Source organism: Zingiber officinale, chromosome 1B (assembly GCF_018446385.1).
Source record: "Zingiber officinale cultivar Zhangliang chromosome 1B, Zo_v1.1, whole genome shotgun sequence".
Lineage (NCBI taxonomy): Eukaryota > Viridiplantae > Streptophyta > Magnoliopsida > Zingiberales > Zingiberaceae > Zingiber > Zingiber officinale.
The window spans coordinates 169,822,230-169,842,980 of NC_055986.1; the positions used below are offsets into that span (position 1 = coordinate 169,822,230).

The 20,751-nt window shown below is 38.2% G+C and overlaps 1 protein-coding gene across 1 annotated transcript; it reads right to left on the minus strand.

Annotated features, from left to right (window-relative positions):
* Positions 1 to 18,635: 18,635 nt before the first annotated feature.
* On the minus strand, positions 18,636 to 20,503 carry LOC121991774 (alpha-humulene 10-hydroxylase-like). The gene is made up of 2 exons (XM_042545805.1): positions 19,526 to 20,503; positions 18,636 to 19,447 (listed from the first exon to the last, which is right to left on the minus strand). The coding sequence occupies exons 1-2, from the start codon at positions 20,402 to 20,404 to the stop codon at positions 18,833 to 18,835; spliced, it is 1,494 nt and encodes a 497-aa protein (XP_042401739.1). The 5' UTR covers positions 20,405 to 20,503; the 3' UTR covers positions 18,636 to 18,832.
* Positions 20,504 to 20,751: the final 248 nt, after the last annotated feature.

Sequence of the window (20,751 nt, forward strand, 5' to 3'; positions counted from 1 at the left end):
CAGGTGTCCTGCCTTTCCACAGTTGTAGCAGGATCCCTTGAACTTCTTCGCTTGTGCCTTCTTCTTGAACTGTTTAGGCTTTTTAGCGTTCGGCTCGACCAGGTTGGACATATCGTCTATAGTCCGCTTGGTTCCTCTGTAGTCGGATAACTTTCGATTATCCTCCTCTATTCGTAGCCTCAGGATCAGGTCTTGCAGCCCTATATCCTTTTGCTTGTGCTTTAGGTAATTCTTGAAATCCTTCCATGACGGAGGGAGCTTCTCAATTACCGCAGCAACTGCGAATGACTCGTTCAGCTTCATTCCTTCGGCGTCCAGATCATGCAGTATTAATTGCATATCTTGGACTTGAGATGAGACGCTCTTTGAGTCCACCATCTTGAAATCCAGAAACCGGCCGACAATGAATTTCTTCAGTCCGGCATTTTCGGTCTTGTATTTCTTCTCAAGCGATTCCCACAAAGATTTCGCTGTCTCCAATGAACAATACACGTTATACAACGTGTTGTCCAAGGCGTTGAGAATGTAGTTGCGACACAGAAAATCTCCGTGCGTCCACGTATCACAAGCAGCCTTGCTACCGTCCGTAGCGACTGGCGGGTCTTCACGCAAAAACCGTACAAGGTTTAGCGTTGTTAAGTAGAACAACATCTTCTGCTGCCATCTTTTGAAGTCGGCTCCGGTGAATTTCTCCGGCTTTTCTCCGTGCGGAATGGATGTCGGAACGGCCGTCGGAACAGCGGTCGGAATGGCGGTTGGAACGTCGTTGGTAGCCATATCAGTTTGTACGGAATATCGTTTACGACTGTTGTCTCCGGTAAATTCCGGAGTATGCAAACTGATCGTCGAGGAGGTAAAAAGTATTTTATTACTTTTATCGATGACTGCACAAAGTTCTGTTATGTCTTTCTTTTAAGAAGTAAAGACGAAGCCCTAGAGGCATTTAGAACTTATAAAACAGAAGTTGAAAATCAACTTGACAAACGAATTAAAATAATTCGTAGCGATAGAGGTGGAGAATATGGTGCACCGTTTAATGAATTTTGTTCAGAATCTGGCATTATTCATCAAACAACGGCACCTTACTCACCTCAATCGAACGGTGTTGCCGAACGTAAAAATCGGACACTAAAAGAGATGATGAATGCCTTGTTGATAAATTCAGGCTTACCTCAAAACTTGTGGGGGGAAGCAATATTATCGGCAAATCACATTCTCAACAAAATCCCTCATAAGAAAAGTGATAAAACTCCTTATGAACTATGGAAAGGTCGCGAGCCATCGTACAAATACCTGAAAGTGTGGGGGTGCTTGGCAAAGGTCGAAGTACCTAAACCAAAGCAAGTAAAGATCGGACCTAAAACGTTCGATGCGGTATTTGTCGGATATGCCCATAATAGTAGTGCATATCGTTTCCTAGTTCACAAATCAGACATTCCTGATATTCATGTGGGAACAACCATAGAATCTCGGAATGCAATATTCTTTGAAAACGTATTCCCAAATAAGAAGGGAAATGTTGAAAATGATAACAACGGAAGTTCAAACGAGAATGTCGTTACCGAACTTAGCTGTTATAAAAGAACTATTGACGATCAAAACAAAGAGCCACGTCGTAGCAAACGGGCTAGAGTTGAGAAATCGTTCGGGCCAGATTACATGACTTTCATGTCAGAAATGGAACCAAGAACATTAAGTGAGGCTCTCTCTAGTCCCGATGCTCCAATGTGGAAAGAAGCTGTCAATAGTGAGATTGAGTCTATCATGAATAATCATACTTGGGAATTAGTAGACCTTCCTTTTGGTAATAAACCATTAGGTTGTAAGTGGATACTAAAACGCAAGTATAAAGCTGATGGATCAATTGACAAGTATAAGGCCAGACTTGTAGCCAAAGGGTACAAGCAAGAGGAAGGCCTTAATTACTTCGACACCTACTCACCGGTGACAAGGATTACGTCCATACGAGTGCTAATAGCCATTGCAGCACTGTATGACCTTGAAATACATCAAATGGATGTTAAGACTGCGTTCTTAAATGGTGAGTTGGAAGAAGAAATTTATATGGAGCAACCCGAAGGGTTCATAGCTCCAAGAAATGAGAAAAAGGTGTGTCGACTTGTTAAGTCGTTATACGGACTTAAGCAAGCGCCTAAACAATGGCACGAAAAATTTGACAAAGTAATGTTGTCAAACGAATTCAGAATAAATGAATGTGACAAATGCATTTATGTCAAAGACACACCCAAAGGCTATATAATCGTCTGTCTGTACGTAGACGACATGCTAATAATGGGCAGTAATCATGATGTAATCATGACTACAAAGAAAATGTTGACCAAAAATTTCGATATGAAAGATATGGGTCAAGCAGATGTTATATTGGGAATTAAAATTCTCAGGACATCAGAGGGGATAGTTCTAACACAATCCCATTATGTAGAATCAGTATTGAAAAGATTCAATGCGTACGATCTTTCTACTGTAAAAACACCTATGGATCTAAGTCAGCACTTAGCGAAAAACCATGGTGAGACCATATCGCAGTTGGAATACTCTCGGATAATAGGCAGTTTGATGTATCTTACAAACTGCACACGTCCGGATATTGCCTGTACGGTCAACAAGCTGAGTCGTTTCACCAGTAATCCAAACGACGCCCATTGGAAGGCATTGATGCTAGTTCTTAGATATTTGAAATATACTATGAACTATGGATTACATTATGGAAAATATCCCGCTGTGTTGGAGGGATATTGTGATGCTAATTGGATATCAGATACAAAAGACTCCAAATCCACTAGTGGATATGTATTCACGATCGGTGGGGGAGCAGTATCTTGGAAATTCACTAAGCAGACGTGCATTGCTCGGTCAACTATGGAATCCGAGTTTATAGCACTAGACAAAGCAACTGAGGAAGCTGAATGACTGCGGAACTTCTTGGAAGATATTCCGAGCTGGGAAAAACCTGTACCTGCCGTACTGATCCACTGTGATAGTCAATCGGCGATTGGAAGGGCACAGAGTAGTATGTATAATGGGAAGTCAAGACATATACGTCGTAGACATAATACCATTAGGCAGTTGATTTCAAATGGAGTGATTGCAATCGACTATGTTAAGTCCAAAGATAATTTGGCAGATCCTCTTACGAAAGGGTTGAGTCGAGATCAAGTATACTGCTCATCAAGAGGAATGGGATTAAAAAATCTACAACTGAAAACGACTGAAGTGGAAAACCCAACCTTGTTGACTGGAGATCCCAAGACCTTGGTTCAATGGGACAACAAAGTTTCAGAAGTTGTGGTTCAGCACAGGAGATAGTTTATCTCTATCCCAATCCTAGGATGAATTTATGCTGTCCTACTTCATGTAGTGAGGTTAAGCTTATGCTTTTAGTGACTTCTATACCTTATAAGGTGGAGTATGGTAGGATACTCTTGATAGAAGTGTCACCTATGTGAGTGTGAAGACAGACCGCTTCAATGAAACACTCATGAATCCAAGATGGTGTCCATGGCCAAAACGGAACCAACCATGAGAACCTAAAGTAGGTGAGATAGGTCTTTGTGTGGGTGTTATTGTCTTAGTATACACAAACAGCTGAGCAGTTCAAGACATCACGTTCACTGCACAGCCTAGTATACTCGATAGCATTCCACTACGGAAGGTTCAAAGCCACAAGCTACCTCTCCCGATGCAGTGACTTATCGATTGGACTCTTGTAAAGTGTCAGCATGCATACACGCATTACATTAATTTCCATTCATGTGGGGGATTGTTGGATATTGGGGCCTAAATGGACCAATACGATTTTGAGGAGGAAAAATCGGAAGCCATCAATTGTTGAAAGTCGTAATTGACTTCAAAATTGAAATCTACGTTTCGCGTAGATAGATTTAGACTATTAATTTGCTCAAAACCGATTAAGGGTGAATGAGAAATTAATGTTCAAAGTCGGCCCAAAATAACGTTGGTTATTCATTAAGGAAATGCAAGGGAGAATAGTCCCACATCGGAAATTTCCGATGTGCATTCCTTACTTATTAATGATGTTGAGTTATTGGAGTTAACTCAGAAAAGTACCAGGTACTCTCTGCTCAGGGGCGAGCAGGTGCTCGCACCTGTGAGCCCGCCACCCGCCACGTGCGCACGTGCGCAATGGGCGCTTTGTAGGCGTACTTTGCACTTTGTACTTTGCACTTTGTACTTTGCACTTTGCACTTTGCACTTTGCACTTCGCACCGTCGCGAGGAGCTTAAATTTATGCTCCAGGTGACATTGCAGTGCCTACATGGCACTCGGGTGACGTGTCAGGCTAGTACCTGACATGGCAGTGCCTATGTGGCATCCTCGTGGGCAAAGGGAGATGACTGGACAGTTGGTTGGGCGAACGGATGGCAGCCGTTGATCAACGTTGATCAAAGAAGTATGGTGGATCGCTTGTGATGCGATCTAGAGCGTTGGATCACAATGAGTCACGATCTGACGGCTTGGGATGAGACATGATCTGAAGCATCGGATCAATGGATCCAGATCCGATGGCTGATAGATCTGAGGGTCACAACTCTTAGATCTGATGGATGAGATTAAAGGGGCTATGTGAAGGGTTATAACTCTTCAGTCCGGACGACCCAGATTAATCCATCCAAAGGTCACACCCCTCTCTAAAGCCTCTTCCTTCTGTATAAATAGAACCCTCCAGATTGGAATCAAATCACTCAACTTAATCTTCTCTTCCTCAAGTATTCACTCACTCATCTTGTGCATTCAAGAGTCCAAGAAGCCTACGAGAAGGTTCGCTGGTCTCGGAAGTCGGAGTGCTACGATTCCGAGACGATTGTCGTCGTCGTATCTTGGGAACGAATTGCAACAATCCGTTAAGCACCGTAGCGGAGCAATATCGTTTACGGAGATAGTGTCGAACACTAGCCTCGACGATCAGTTTGCATACTCCGGAATTTACCGGAAACAACAGTCATCCTTCTCGCTGTCCCTTGGACTGCAACATACTGGTGGAATATAATTTTCCGAGAGCAAGGGGATGCTCAAGCACACCCTCACTCCCCCATAGATCCGCCACTAGCACTCATTGCCCATTGCTTGATAGATAACCCCGGGTTGACATGAGGTTGAACGTACTTTTTGTACTTTAAAAGATGATCCTTTTACATACATTGATAGAGATAAATGATCTTCACATATTTTATAAATAGAAGTTATTCATCCCACTAATATATATAAAGGGATTATCTTCTAGATAGTAGTGTCCTTTAGTCTGACATTGAAAGTCAAAATCTTCTTTATGGTCGATTGACTCTTCAGGTCTTGATGTGCCTTCCCCGCATTCCATATACCAATTAATTGTGAGGAGTGAAGAAAGGAATAAATAGCAAATTCTTCCATTCATTAAGTCGTCTTCAAATTTATTACACGCATATCCTACTTATTTAAAAAAATTACGAAATAAAAAACCGAATGGTACAACATATAATTAATTCTACTAATTTATTACAAGCTGACCATAAATTAATCATGGCAGTATGGAATTTCAAGAACGAAAGTGACTATATGGCAGAGGAATAGCGAGATCGTCAACGGCGCCCCAATAAGACTCATCTCTGGCCAACGCGAACACATTGACAGGACTCGGGCTCCGGCCGGCACTCGATACCCCATGACCTCAGCTCGCAGGTGTTTGCGCATGCTCTGGGGAGCAGCAGAGGGCCCGGAGATCAGCGTCTGGCTCCTAATTGATGACCAACTAGAGGTAGCTGAACTTGGAGATGTCACTCTCTTCCAACTTACTCTTCTTTCGCATGGCCTCCCTTATCTCACGCTGGGAATTCTCCATCGTCTGTTACAGGGTTCTTCACCATCTCGACATACATAGCCCACTCGATCGTCGTTGACAACGATGTCTCTGTTCCTCTAGCAAATTAAATATTTACTAAAGGAACAGCATGATATATATACCATGAGCTAGCTAGGCGATGCGAAAGAAGAGCAAGTTGGAAAAGAGTGACATCTCCAAGTTCAGCTACCTCCAGTTGGTCATCAAGGAGACGCTTAGGCTCCACCCTCCGGATGCATCAAAGCTCTCTTCGTCCCATGCATTTATAGAACTACAATCAGATATTGTAATTAATTTCTTAGAAAATTGATTTTGAATAATAAATTAGTTTCAATTGACTGGCTCAAACAAATTCATTGAAAACCCATTGTCATGGAAATTTTACTGTTTTCCATCCCTAGCCTAGATATATATTTCCATACATTTTCCCTAAATAGATGGTTTTTCAACGTTTGAAGTTTTTCAACTGCATGTTTTTTTTCCAGCATTTTGAATTATTTAATAGCTCAATCACTGATAAATTAGTTAAATTAACCAAGTAGCCAATAAATCAATTAATATAACTCTCAAGCTAAGTCAAATCAATTAATATATGGATTAAGTGCATGATGCTAATATTATAATATAAATTGACCATAGATAAATTATTAAAATCTAAGCGAACCATAAAGATTTAATATGCATGCATGTACCTGTTTATAGTATAAACATGCAAGATTGTATGAAGACTTGGCCGATATTGCTGACCTATTAAAAGGTGCAAGGACCGATGCTAATTAGAGGAGGGATGAATAATTGTTCTAGCTTTGATTCAATTGCGTGATTTAATTAATATGCAGTGCAATGTCTGATTTAACAATTAGAATCGAGGACTTAAATTTAATGTAATAAATTATTATATATATATATACGCTAAAATGTTCGTTCAGTATAGTGATGGTTGAAATAGATAATAGCCAAATCAGATTAACTGTTTCATTGTTGAAAATATTCGTTCAGTATAGTGATTGTAGAAATAAAATGAACATAACGTAAATCTTTGACCGCTCAATCTCTCAATGAATTGATGATACAACTTAATATGTGTAAAAACCTTTAAATTCTTCAACACATCATGTTTATAATATATTAATTCATACTTCTAAGCAATGATATCTTGATCTATGAAATATTCAAGATTAAATTTTGTTGCAAACTTATAAAATCATCACTATTAATTGAGTTAAATAAATTTTTAAGATCTAAAATTATATTTATAATCACTATTAATTGAGTTAAATAACTTTTTAAGATATAAAATTATACTAAAGTGAAAGAAGTTTCATTTATGATTCATTGAACGATTTAAGTCTAACAAGATGAAATCTATTACTATTTTAAAAACATCAAAGGGGTAATGATGCTCAACTATATAGTTTATTAATGAGAATGATCGATCTTATATGGATAATTATGTTAGTGACCAGATACTTGATGAGATGATGAAAGTCCAAGTGAGTTATGGTCAATCAGATACTTAGCGGTCGGAAGTTTAATATGGAGTTAATGTAAGTATTCCAAGTTGGTTTTGATGTGATTAATCAAGTCATGTGGAGGAATTTAGGAACACAAGAAATCTAGCGGAAGACACGGTGAGCGAGAAGGGTGACATGGGAAATAAGTCGACGGGTTCGATGTATCCAAGGGATAAAAAGCTGTGGAAGAGTACACTGGTGGATGAAAAAAATCCGCGTGGAGCATTCAAGCTAAGGGACGAGAAGTTGAGGAGGAAACATGTTTGAGAAGAATATCAGAGTTGGATTCGGGTAACCTCAATTCCAAATAGCCAAAACATTACCTATAGATGCTACTTGGTAAGTGAGTACGTCTCTTACCTTATTCACCTTATCAAATAGTTTTTGGATTTACGGTTTAGTAAAATCCCTCTCACCTAGAGAGGCTACTCGGTCACCGTAATTCTTTTATCTCATTGTGGGGTCAGTATTGAGAGATGTTTAGAGTGAATGAGTCACCTTTTTAAAAGGATAATTTTGATAACAAAGATAAATGTAATAATAGTTAAAATATCTTGAGAATTTCTTTGATAATAGAGGCACCGCCGTTGTGACAACGCATGACCAAGTAGTGCACGATGATCGTCGCTCGCGCGACCTAATCACGCGATGGAGCCTCCTTGCCACTGCCACGGTGGCTACCACCTTGCCGTTGCCGCCGCCACCACATTGGTTGAAGCCTCCGCTCTCACGTCCATCGCCGCCTTAGCTGTCCCTGACATTGCTCACAGTCTTTACCTGCCCCTTATGTATGTATTGTGCAAAAAAGGCGGGTCCCGCCGCCCAGCGGCCCCTAGGCCTGGCCCCACAGGGATCCTAGGAGGAGGTAAATCATCCCTTATGTATGTATGCATGCATGTATTTTCCCATAAATAGAGATTAATACTTACTATTTTAATTTTTTTTTACTATTTAGTGTTTTATTAGTAAAATTGTTTATATATTATTATCGCAATGTGCATCGATATCAAATATTCAACTTGTTCTTTTAGTATTTTGTATTTGGAGATATATGTTGAACTTTAAAATTTATATGTTATCAGTAATTGTCAAAATATTTTAGGTGCTAAATTTATACAATTATATTGATGTTTTTTTGTTAGCAATTTTTGTAGTTTTATTGTGCTAAATTTTTTTTATCTTCCTTTGGATCAAAGTGTACTCAAATGAGAGTTGAAACTATTGTATGTCGAAGTTTAGTTTTTTCATAAATTATATTTGACTAACTAGAGTTTGTTAAATTAATGGTTGTTGGAACCCCAAGGTTGTTTTGGTGTGATCAACAAGTTAAGTTAGGTCCTGTGTGTTTCTAACCTTGTGTCTAAGTGTGCAGGAGCTTAGGAACATAGGTAGTCGAGCGGAAGACGCAGCTAGCGAGAAGGACGACAGTCCGAGGGACGAGGTGCTGCGGAAGAGTACCCCAGTAGACGAGAAGGAAGCGTGCGGTGGTTCCGAGGGACGAAAACCGGAGCGGAAGATTACTCGGGGAGCAAGAGACGCAGCTAGCGAGAAGGACGGCACGCGGTGCGTCTGAGGGACGAAGACTGCGGATGAGTACGCCGGCGGACGAGAAGGAAACACGCGGCGATTTCGAGGGACGAGAAGCCGGAGGGAAGCCCGCTCGAGAAGACCGGAAGTTGGGTTCGGGTGAGCCCTTTTCCGGATAGCAGAGATCACCCAAGTGAGCGGATCCGGAGGAGAAGAACCGGACCGAGGCGGGACTGAACCAGAGAAGAGGTCCCGGACGAAAAAGTCAACGGCTGTTGACTTTGGGCTCCGGGGCGCCAGGAATAGACCGGGGCGCCCGGAGCCCTCCGGGGCGCCCGGAACCCTTCCGGGCGCCCGGACCCTGATTTTGACCAAGATCGCGATTTACGCGATCTGAACGTTGGGGGATAAAGTTTTATCCCCTCAGGACGCCCGGAACCCTTCCAGGCGCCCCGACCAAGGCTATAAATATAACCTTGGTCCAGAAACTTTTCATCAATTCAGAACTCACGCATTTCTCTCAAACACTTGTACGCTTTCTGTAGTTAGCTTCTGTTGTGCGCTTCAACTTTGTAAGAGGCTTCTCCGCCTGAAGGAGAAATTCTAGTGCGATCATCTTTCTTGGATTAACAACCTCCCCGGTTGTAACCAAGTCAAAACCTGGTGCCTCGTTTTCTGTTCTGATCTTAGTTTATTGCTTTGATTATTTTACAAGTGTCAGTTTAAGAGTTCGAGAAGAGTTGGTTTGTGTTTTGATTTCTACAGGGCTATTCAACCCCCCCTTCTAACCGGCTCAACGGTCCTACAATGGTGATATCGCCTTAAATTTGATTCTATTATGCAAGGGTCAGAAGATGGATTTACATGGTCTAATTAAGTTAAACTTGAATGCAGAAGCCATTTTTTATTAAGCTGATAATGTTATTACTGCTGTCAATGCTGCTACTGTTTGGAGTAAAATGCAATTCTTTGTACCTCTCCTTAGAACTATTGCAATTCGTATATGAACCAAGGCAAGGCAATTCCACATCTTTCAACTTATGCTACGCCTTTAACCATGTGCTATGTCAATATCACCTTTATCCATCCATTTCTGAAATTTCAAAGTAATTAATATTGTGTAGCTTTTGAATAGGTTATGTTCTTTAAATTGGTTCTAAATGTTGTTCCTGCATTCCTTAAGCACATATTAATTTAGTTTTTTAAATTCAGATAAGTTTGTGAACCAAGATGATGCACAGCACCTGTAGCACCTGCAGAAAATTCACAGGATGATCATTTTTTTTAAACGAGTGATCGTGTTTTTTCAAACTCTCTGCCTTAGCTTCTTTATTATATCCTCCTTCCATTTTTTATTTTAAAATTTTAATGTCAACCATAAGTTCACTTTATCACATCGATTGACCAAGCATTTTTATTCAATTTGATTGTGTTAATATATAATAAATTATCATTAAGGTAATTAATATTTTATTATTATTATTTTTTGTGTAAATCTAAATTTTTTTTGTTAATACAATTTCTTAGTCTCCTTTTACGGCTATCTCTTTCTCCCTTTCACTTTGTGTTGTTTTTTTGTACTCTATTTACATTCTTTGCTTTGTTCACATAGTATCAGAGTATATCCATCTCCTCATCTCATCTCTTGGTGAACCTTGGAATAATTTTATCTTCAAAATTATTTGAGACGGCTAAGAAGAATTATATTTTCCATTTCAACCGTTGGATCGCCTTGAAATTTTGAGAGAACGTTCTACACATCTAGGGTTACATTTTGAACGGTGGAGATCATATTTTGAATTCTTTAAGTCCACCTGACGATCAAAAAAATATTACTATTGATTTTGCCATCTCCATGGAAATCCGGTTGTCAACCACACAACAACGATTCCTTAAATCTAGAACACCTAACATGGTAGCAACAATTCCTCTTATAGACTCTGGAGTGACTCAATCATCCAATGTCATAATTGTTGCTCTTACTGAACAGTTTTAGAAGTTCCTTGCATCTCAGCCACATACTATGTCTGCCCCTTCTCACATAGGTTTGCCCTCTAGTGGTACCTCAGGTATACATTCCCCTATCTAGATGCTTGATTCTGGAGCTTCACATCATATCTAGCCTAATATCAATTCTTTTATATTTATAAATTCATCACCTTCTATGTCAGTCATGCTCACGTCATTAGCTGGTGTTGGCTTTATTTGTACGTCTAATTTATCTCTGTCTAATATATATCATATTCCTAATCCTACTTTGAATCTTATCTTAGTCGGTCAATTATGTGATTCTGATTTCTTTGTTTCTTTTACTTCATCTTCTTGTTATGTGCAGGATATGCGATGCTAGAAGCTGATTGGGATAGGTCGTAGGCAAGGGGGACTATATGTATTAGAAGAGCTGAAAGTTCCAGATGTTGCAGCTTCTAGTGTTGATTTGTCATCCTTTCAGTTGAGCTCTACTTCTTCTGATTCTTATTTATGACATTCTCGTCTTGGACATGCTTCTTCTTCTCATTTGAAATACTTAACTTCTAAAGGAAATTTAGCAAAATTACAAACTCATGATATTTCAAATTGTAGTGGTTGCAAATTGGCAAAATTCTTTGCTTTACCTTTCTATAGAAGTATCTCTGTTTCTCTTGCACAATTTGAGTTAGTTCATTTTGATATGTGGGGTCCATCTCCTATTCGTTCACCTGGTGGATCATGTTACTATGTTTTCTTTATTGATGATTGTACTCATTATACTTGGGTTTATCTTATGAAACATCGTTTTGATTTCCTTGGTATCTATCAAATATTTTGTGCCATGGTAAAAACTCAACATAATGCTGTTATTAAATGTTTTCTATGTGATTTGGTGGTGAATATACATATAATATTTTTTTTGAACTATTTACCTTAGATGATACACTTTGTCAAAGTTCTTGTACTGACACTCCTGAACAAAACAGTGTTACTGAAAGAAAATATAGATATATTGTTGAAACTGCACATTCTCTCCTATTATTTGAATATGTTCCTAGCGAATTTTGAGGCGAAGCTATTCTTACCGCAATCCATTCTATCAATAGAATTTCATCTTCTATTACATTTAGTTTGCCTCATTTTGAAAAACTATATGGTTCTATTCCTGATTATTCTATCTTAAGAGTTTTGGATCTACATGTTTTATCCTCCATCCTCATATTGAACGTAGTAAACTTAGTTCTCAGTCTGCTCTTTGTGTTTTTTTTTTTGCTATGACGAGGGTAAAAGGGATATAGATGTTATGATCCAGTTAGTCAAAAACTCTATGTTTCATGTCATGTTATTTTTCTTGAACACATTCCATTCTATTCCATTCTCTCTGAGACTCCTAATCTTTGAAAATCTAATCTCCTCATATTGATCCTTTTTACACTGACTCTGATGATATGTCATCTCATGTTTCCCCACAATTAGATCACCCTAACACCTTTTCTTCAAATGATGCTACTTGTAGGATCGACACTCATACAGATTCGGGTCATTAGCTCCCCGATCATTCCTCTGCTCCTACTGCTTCCCATGATGCTCCTGTGATAACAGATCCTCCTTCTCATTACCCTCAACAATCTTGTAAGTCTACTCAATTATCTAATTTTGTGTATTCTACTTATTCTGGTTCTTTTTTAGCTTTTATTCACCAATTGTTTGAGCCCTCCTCTTATAGAGAGACCGTTCTTGATCATCTTTGGCAGCAGGTTATGGCGGAAGAACTTTTTACTTTGTATCAAACAAGTACTAGAGATCTTGCTCCTCTTCCTTTGGAGAAGTGTGTGATTGGTTCTCAATGGGTGTATAAGATCAAAACCAAATCTGATGGGTCGGTTGAGCGGTATAAGGCTCGTTTGGTTGCGAAAGGATTTTTCCAACAGTATGATATGAATTATGAGGAAACCTTTGCTTCAGTTTTTAAGCTTGTTACTATCTGTACTCTCATTGTAGTTGCATTAGTTCGTCAATGGTCTATTTTTCATATAGATGTTAAAAATGCTTTTTTAAATGGAAATCTTCAAGAAGAAGTCTACATGGTGCCTCCACCATGTGTCACTCATGACCATGGTGAAGTTTGCAGACTAAATAAGGCTTTAAACAAGCTTCTCGAACTTGGTTTGACAAGTTCTTCATTGTGATTGGATCTCTTGCTTTTCTTCCTAGCCAGCATGACTCTGCTCTTTTTATTTGTTGTATTTCGTCAGATCGCACATTACTCTCTTTGTATGTTGATGACATGATTATTCAGGGGATAATTTAAGTGGAATAGAAGAGTTGAAATTATATTTAGCTCGTGAGTTTGATATGAAAGATTTGGGTGTTCTGTGTTATTTTTTGGGACTTGAAGTAGCTTATTCTCCTCATGGCTATCTTCTCTTGTAATCCAAATATATTGGTGACATTCTGGAGCAAGCTCATTTATTCGAGACTCACACTGTTGATACTCCACTTGAGGTTAATGCTTGATACTCTTCTACTGATGGTGTTCCCTTGCCAGATCCATCTTTATATTGCACTCTTGGCAGTCTAGTATATCTCACCATCACTAGATCTGACATTGCTTATGGTGTACATATTGTCAACCAGTTTGTTACTTCTCTCACTTCAGTACATTGGGGAGCTGTGCTTGGCATCCTTTGATATCTTCTAGGTACCCAGTTTCATAGTCTTCTATATCCTTCTACTTCTACCTTAGAGTTGCGTGCCTATTCAAATGCAGATTAGGGTGGTGATTCTATAGATCGTAAGTCTACCACAGGATTCTCTTATCTCTTGGAAGAGTAAAAAGCAAGATTTTGTCTCTCGTTCTTCTACCGAAGTAGAATATTATGTTATGACTTCTACTACTGTTGAAATTTTTGGTTATGTTGGCTACTTGTTGATATGAGTATTTTTCTCTTGAACCCTATCCTTATGCATTATGACAACTCCAGTGTCATTCAAATTACTTATAATTCTGTCTTTCATGAGTGCACCAAGCATATCGAGATTAATTGTCATTTCATTCTCCATCACTATCAGCATGACACCATCACTTTGTTATTTATCTCATCTTCCATGCAAATTGCAGATTTACTCACCAAGGCGCATTCCATTGCATGGTTTCAATTTCTGGTTAAAAAACTCTCAGTACTTTCTGTTAGTGCATCGCGAGTTTAAGGAAAAATGTTAGTATATGATAAATTATTATTATATAAGGGTAGATTAGTCTTTTATTATTATTTTATTGTCTATTTATATTTTCTTTTCTGTTGTAAACCTAAATTTTTTGTTAATAAAATTTGCTAGTCTCCTTTTATAGCTACCTCTTTCTCCCCTTCATTTTGTGTTGTCTTTTGTATTTTATTTACATTCTTTGCTTTGTTCCCAAATAGGTCCGCTGCCCTCGGCTAACTAGATCAGCCAATCCATCATACACATCTGGTACTTCAAAATTGACAAGTCATTTTGGACTTCCTGAAGCAACTATAAACCATATCGTTTGAATTCTTTAAAACTTACTTAGACTTTTGGCTCGAGTGACTTTATGAAGCCATTTAGTTTGGATAATTTTATCAACCATTGTGAAGTAAAACAATTTAATGGAACTATAAGCCATCCATTGAATACAAATATTATTTTTTTATATAATATATTTTACATAAAATCATTCTTAAAAAATATTTTATGCTATACAAATAAGAAGGGTAGATGACCTGATACCACATTTCATCTACCAAGTAAATTCATAATTAGAAAGCACTTCGTAGAAATTAAATCCTGATTGCTTGAGAAATCCATCCCGCCTCCTACCAACACACCAAGCCGGGGGCGAGCAAAAATAAAATAAAAAATTATGTTATAGAAAAGAAGATAAGGAGCATTATTTTCCTAAATGGCTAATTCCAAGTCCAATATAGTTTGTTGAGTTGAAACCGCAAGATCAATACCTTACTCTTAACTCGCCTCAATATATAAGTATTGCAAACTTCCTTGACTGAGAGATTTTATGGTTCTTTTCAAAATGATCTTGTGTATGGGTGCAAATCAATGTACTATTAGTTTTTAGGAGTTGAAAGTTCCTCTTTTGAAGCAAAAGATGATAATACTCATCCTAGATATCTCTCCATTATCCTCCCCAAGACCTTATAAAAGAGAGATAAATCATAGTACCACAGCATCTTGGAGATGGAAGGAACTTATTGCCAAACGGAATGAGCAAAAAAGGACTACAAGAATCCTCAAGACTATTTCAAATTGTATTTATTGACTTTATTATATACAACATCAGACTAATCGACTTAGATTACTCCAATTAAACTAAAAAAATCAAACACAGAAACTCCATCCTTATCTCAAAGAAAATAACTAAATTTTCTGTTCAAAGGTCTGACCTCGATCGAATTAAGAGCATAAACTAATCAAAATAGATGGAGAAGAAAATCGAGAGAAAAAGTACAAAATCAGTCTAGACCCGAAAAATGTTTGCTTAGCTAGTTTGCTATCTTTAAGCAAAAGGAAAAAAAATATTTATATAGAGATTAATATTTACTATTTTATTTTTTTAAAAAATATTTATTGTTTTATTAGTAAAATTGTTTATATATTGATCAAATATTCAGCATGTTCTTTTAGTATTTTGTATTTGGAGATATATGTTGAACTTTAAAATTGATATGGTATTAGTAATTGTCAAAATATTTTAGGTGCTAAATTTAAACAATTATAATTGATGTTTTTTTGTTAGCAATTTTTGTAGTTTTATTGTGCTATTTTTTTATCTTCCTTTGGATCAAAGTAGATGGATTTACATGGTCTAATTAAGTTAAACTTGAATGCAGAAACCATTTTTTATTAAGCTGATAATGTTATTACTGCTGTTAATGCTACTACTGTTTGGAGTAAAATGCAATTCTTTGCACCTCTCCTTAGAACTATTGTAATTCGTATATGAACTAAGGCAAGGCAATTCCACATCTTTCAACTTATGTTACACATTTAACCATGTGCTATGTCAATATGATCATCTTTATCCATCCATTTCTGAAATCTCAAAGTAATTAATATTGTGTAGCTTTTGAATAGTTTATGTTCTTTAAAGAGCAATGATATATTCAAGGAAAAAAATTCAAGGAAAATCTTGAGGATAAACACATAAAATTATGATCCACTATTTCACTTTTTATGGATCCCATTATTTTATGTGTCTATCCTTAAGATTTTCCTTGAATTTTTTTCTTTGTACATATTATTTTTCTTCTTTAAATTGGCCGTTCTAAATGTTGCATGTTCCTGTATTCCTTAAGCACATATTAATTTAGTTATTTAAATTCAGATAAGTTTGTGAACCAAGATGATGCACAGCACCAGTAGCACTTGCAGAAAATTCACAGGATGATCATTATTTTTAAACGAGTGATCATGTTTTTTTCAAACTCTCTGCCTTCTTTAATATATCCTCCTTCCATTTTTTATTTTAAATTCTTTAATGTCAACCATAAGTTCACTTTATCACATGGATTGACCAAGCATTTTTGTACTCAGCTTGATTGGTACCCTGCCCTCGGCTAACTAGGTCAGCCAATCCATCATGCACATCTGGTCCTTCAAAATTGACAAGCCATTTTGGACTTTTTGAAGCAACTCGATTGACTTGACCGTGTCGTTTGAATTCTCTGAACTTACTTGGACTTTTGGCAAAACCGTTAGTTTGAGTAATTTGATCAACCATTGTGAAGTAAAATAATTTAATGGAACTATAAACCATCCATTGAATACAAATATTATTTTATATATAAAATATTTTACATAAAATCATTCTTAAAAAATGTTTTATGCTATATAAATAAGAAGGGTAGACTGTCCGACACCATATTCTGATCAACAAGTAAATTCAAGAAGTACAGTAATTTTTGAAGTAGCATTTCAACTTTATTAATAGTTTAATCGCCGTATATATACCCTTCGTGAAAATTGAACCTTATTTATTTAAGAAATATATCCTACCTCTTACTAGCACACCAAGCCTGGGTGGGCAAAATTTTTTTAAAAAAATGTATGTTATAGGAAGGAAGATAAGGTGCTTTATTTTCCTAAATGACTAATTCCAAGTCCATATATATATATTTATTGTTTGTTGAGTTGAAACCGCAAGGAACAATAACTTCCTCTTAACTCGCTTCTATATAGAAGTATTGCAAACTTTCTTGACTAAGAGATTTTAGGTTCTTTTTAAAATGATCTTGTATTGGGTGCAAATCAATGTGCCATTAGTTATTAGGAGTTGAAAGTTTCTATCTGAAGCAAAAGTTAAGATGATAATGTTCATCTCATATATCTCTGTATTACATGTCCTCTCCAAAACTTTGGAGAAGAGAGATAAATCATAGTATCACTAGTGCCTTCTAAACCGGAAGAACTTATTCTCAAATGGAATGAAAAAAAAAAAATCACTACAAGGAATCCTCAATACTATTTTAAATTGTATTTGCTGACTTTATTATATATAACATCAAGTTAACCAACTTACCCTCTGTTTGAAAGGAGGTGAGGGAAGAAGAGGAAAGGGAATTAAGGGGGAACTTTTAATCTTATTTGGGAAAGCGTGAGTACTTAAGTAGGTGAAGGGGAAGGAAGGATAGGCGAGGAGATGCCAATAGTGGTGGTTCTCTGCTCGATGAAGAAGAGGGGAGCATGCTGCGAGTGCGTCGCATAGGCGAGTGGAGTACGTCACACATGCGAGGGGAGAGGAGAGCATGGCGAAATTAGGTTTTTAATTATTTATTTCAATTAATTTTTAATTTAAATAAGATATTCTCAAAGCCTAATCTAATTATCTTATTAAAATATATATAAATTTATTTTCAAATTATAAACATATTTATTTATTATATATATATTTTAACTTATTATTATTATTAATATCATTAATATTATTATTATTAATTTAATTTAGTTTATTTAAAATAAATTTATGTTGATTTGGTAATAAAAATAATTTTAAAATTTTATACATTTAACATTCATTCCTTTCCTTTTCCCTCAAAAACAGATAACGCGTGTAATTATCCTTCCATCCTTTCCAAATAAAGAAAATTAAATACTTCCCCTTTCTTTTCTTGACTTCTCCTTCTCCTTCTCCTTCTCCTTCTCCTTCTCCTTCCTTTCCGTTACTGAATTTTTTCCACACCCATCCAAATAGAGGCTCAGAGTACTCCAATTAATTAAACTATAAAAAATCAAACACAGACACTTCATCCTTATCTCAAAGAAAATAACTAAATTTTCTGTTCAAAGGTATGACCTCGAATATAATTAAGAGCATAAACTAATCAAAATAGACAGAAAAGTACAAAATCAGTCTAAACCTGGAAAATATTTACTTAGCTAGTTTGCTATTTTAAGTAAAAGGAACAAAAAAATTCTTCATGCAAATAATGACAAAATTAATTATGACCACGGGAAAATATATATACGGAATAGTATGCTTTCTTAATCAAAACAAATAATGGATGTCGTGTTTAGAGAACACTGGAGAAAGTTTGCTGACAAGTCAAAACAAACCCCCAAATTTGTCGGTCCATTATATTTGATCAAAATGTTAATCATTATTGAAGTCCACAAAGACTCGCTCTCTCTCTCTCTGGCACTGTCAGTTGATATAAGATCATGTTGATAGTTCGTTCTCTTTCAGAAAATTGAGTGCCCATAACATTTATAATCAAACAAGGCAGACCTTTTCAAAAATACGTAGAGATTATGATTTCTCTTATTCATCGATACATGGCATATAACATAAAATAAATGGGTCTCATACGACCCATTCGGTTTTACAACTTAAAACATTCAACATAACTGAATCACACATATATATAATAACTCAAGTACTTTATATGTAGCTAGATGATAGATCAGTTAGGTACGTAGGTGAAGCTTAAGGAAGAGGAACTGCAGGGGTAGCAAGCATGAAGAGAGGCGAGAGCCTTTGAGTAGCAATGCCGGCAGTCTCTCTCATGTCCACATCTTCCGGCTTCATTCCTTTGGGAAGCTTCCAATCGAAGTAGTAGAGGAGATGAGTGAGGGCTATCTCCACGGATGCACTCCCGAAGTTCATGCCAGGGCAGACCCTTCGGCCTGAGCCAAATGGCAAATATTCAAAGTTATTGCCCTTGTAGTCCAAAGAGCCGTCGGCGAACCTCTCCGGCCTGAAATCCTCAGCGTCGACCCAGTACCGCTCGTCGCGGCCCAACCCATATCCGTTGATGATCACTCGAGTTCCGGCAGGCACTTTGTATCCCAGTACCAGGCATGTTTCCTGACACTCGCGCAGCAGTAAGGGCACCGACGGGTGTAGCCTCAGCGTCTCCTTGATCGCCATCTTCAGGTACGTGAGCTTCTCCAGATCTTTCTCCGTGATCTTTGTCCTTCCGTCGAGAACTTGCCTCACTTCCTTCTGTGCTTTCTCTAACGTCTCGGGTTTCCTAATCATTTCTGACATCGCCCATTCGATGGTTGTCGATGTCGTCTCGCTCCCTGCGAGGAATACTTCCTGAAAATATAAAAGAAAAGAAAATAATTAAAAAAAAATATCAAGTCAAACATAATTAAATTAAATTAAATACCATACCAGGATGATTGCCTTGATGCTTTCGAGTGTGATGTCCTCTCCTTGGTCTCTAAGCTGGAGAAGCACATCGATGAGGTCCTGCTTCTCGGCTTCCACGTCCTCATGCAACGCAATTATTTCATTAAACATCCGGTCGAGCTTTTGGTGAACCCGACCCAACCTGTAGGTCAAACCGGTGAGAGAGTCCACGAACCCGAGCGAAGGGAACATGTCGGCCACCGCAAAGCTGGTGATCAAGCTCAGCGTCTCCTTCACCAAGCTCAGGAACTGGCGCTGGAGTTTCTCGCCCTTGTTCCCGAACGCACACTTGACGATGATGGTGCTGACTGTGGATATCAGCATAGCACTGATGTTGATGGGCGTCTGGCCCGACGCGCCGGAGACAGAGATGTCTCTCACCAGGGTGCGGTACTCCACCTCCCTGGTGGAGAAGAAGGACTTGACGCGGGCGGGGCTCATCATCTCCATGGCGTAGATCTTCCTCAGCTGCTTCCAGTATTCGCCGTAGGGGGAGAGGGAGACATTGCGGTTGCCGTAGGCGAAGAACTGGCCGAAGGTCATCTTGGGGCGGTAGGCGAAGTTCAAGTCCTGGTGCTTAGCGATCTCCTGCGCCGCCTCTCGGGTGGACGCCACGAAGCAGTCAACCTGCCCGAGACGCAGGCGCATGAGCGGTCCTTTCGCGTGCTCGCGCACCAAGTCAGCGAGGGTGTGGTGCGGGACACCCCCGGCAAGGAGGTGCACGTTTCCGATCAGCGGATACGCACGCGGCCCCGTAGGGAGAGGTGCATCATCGCCTCCCTTCCCCCTCGAGCGTACAATGAAGAAGATGACAACGAAGAATGAGAGGAGGAGACTAAGGGAGGAGAAGGCGACTTCCATGGCTAGCTACTTGAGCAAGCTAAGTGATCGATCTTCCTCCTCTAATTAGTGTTCCTAGCTAGCTAGATAGCTCGCTTGTTGTTTGTCTATGATCCATCCTCATAGTTTACCTCCATATTTATACAAGGTTTTGTGTGTAACTTGGTCAATTTTCCTTGCATACTTTTCTTTCGTTAGATCTTAATTAATTTTGGGTTTAATTAATTACAATAACATGCCTGTGTCTTTTTCCTCCACAATTAATTACAATAACAGGACTGTTTCTCTTTCCTTCACAATTAATAATTATGGGTCGCGGTTCACGGCGGTTGAAGCTGCGGCATGCAGGAAGAATAAAGGACACAAAT

Coding starts and splice junctions, on each gene's coding strand:
- LOC121991774 (XM_042545805.1), bottom strand. CDS start 20,404: ATGGAAGTCGCCTTCTCCTCCCTTAGTCTCCTCCTCTCATTCTTCGTT. Junction 19,448..19,525: donor GCATCAAGGCAATCATCCTG/GTATGGTATTTA, acceptor TTATATTTTCAG/GAAGTATTCCTCGCAGGGAG.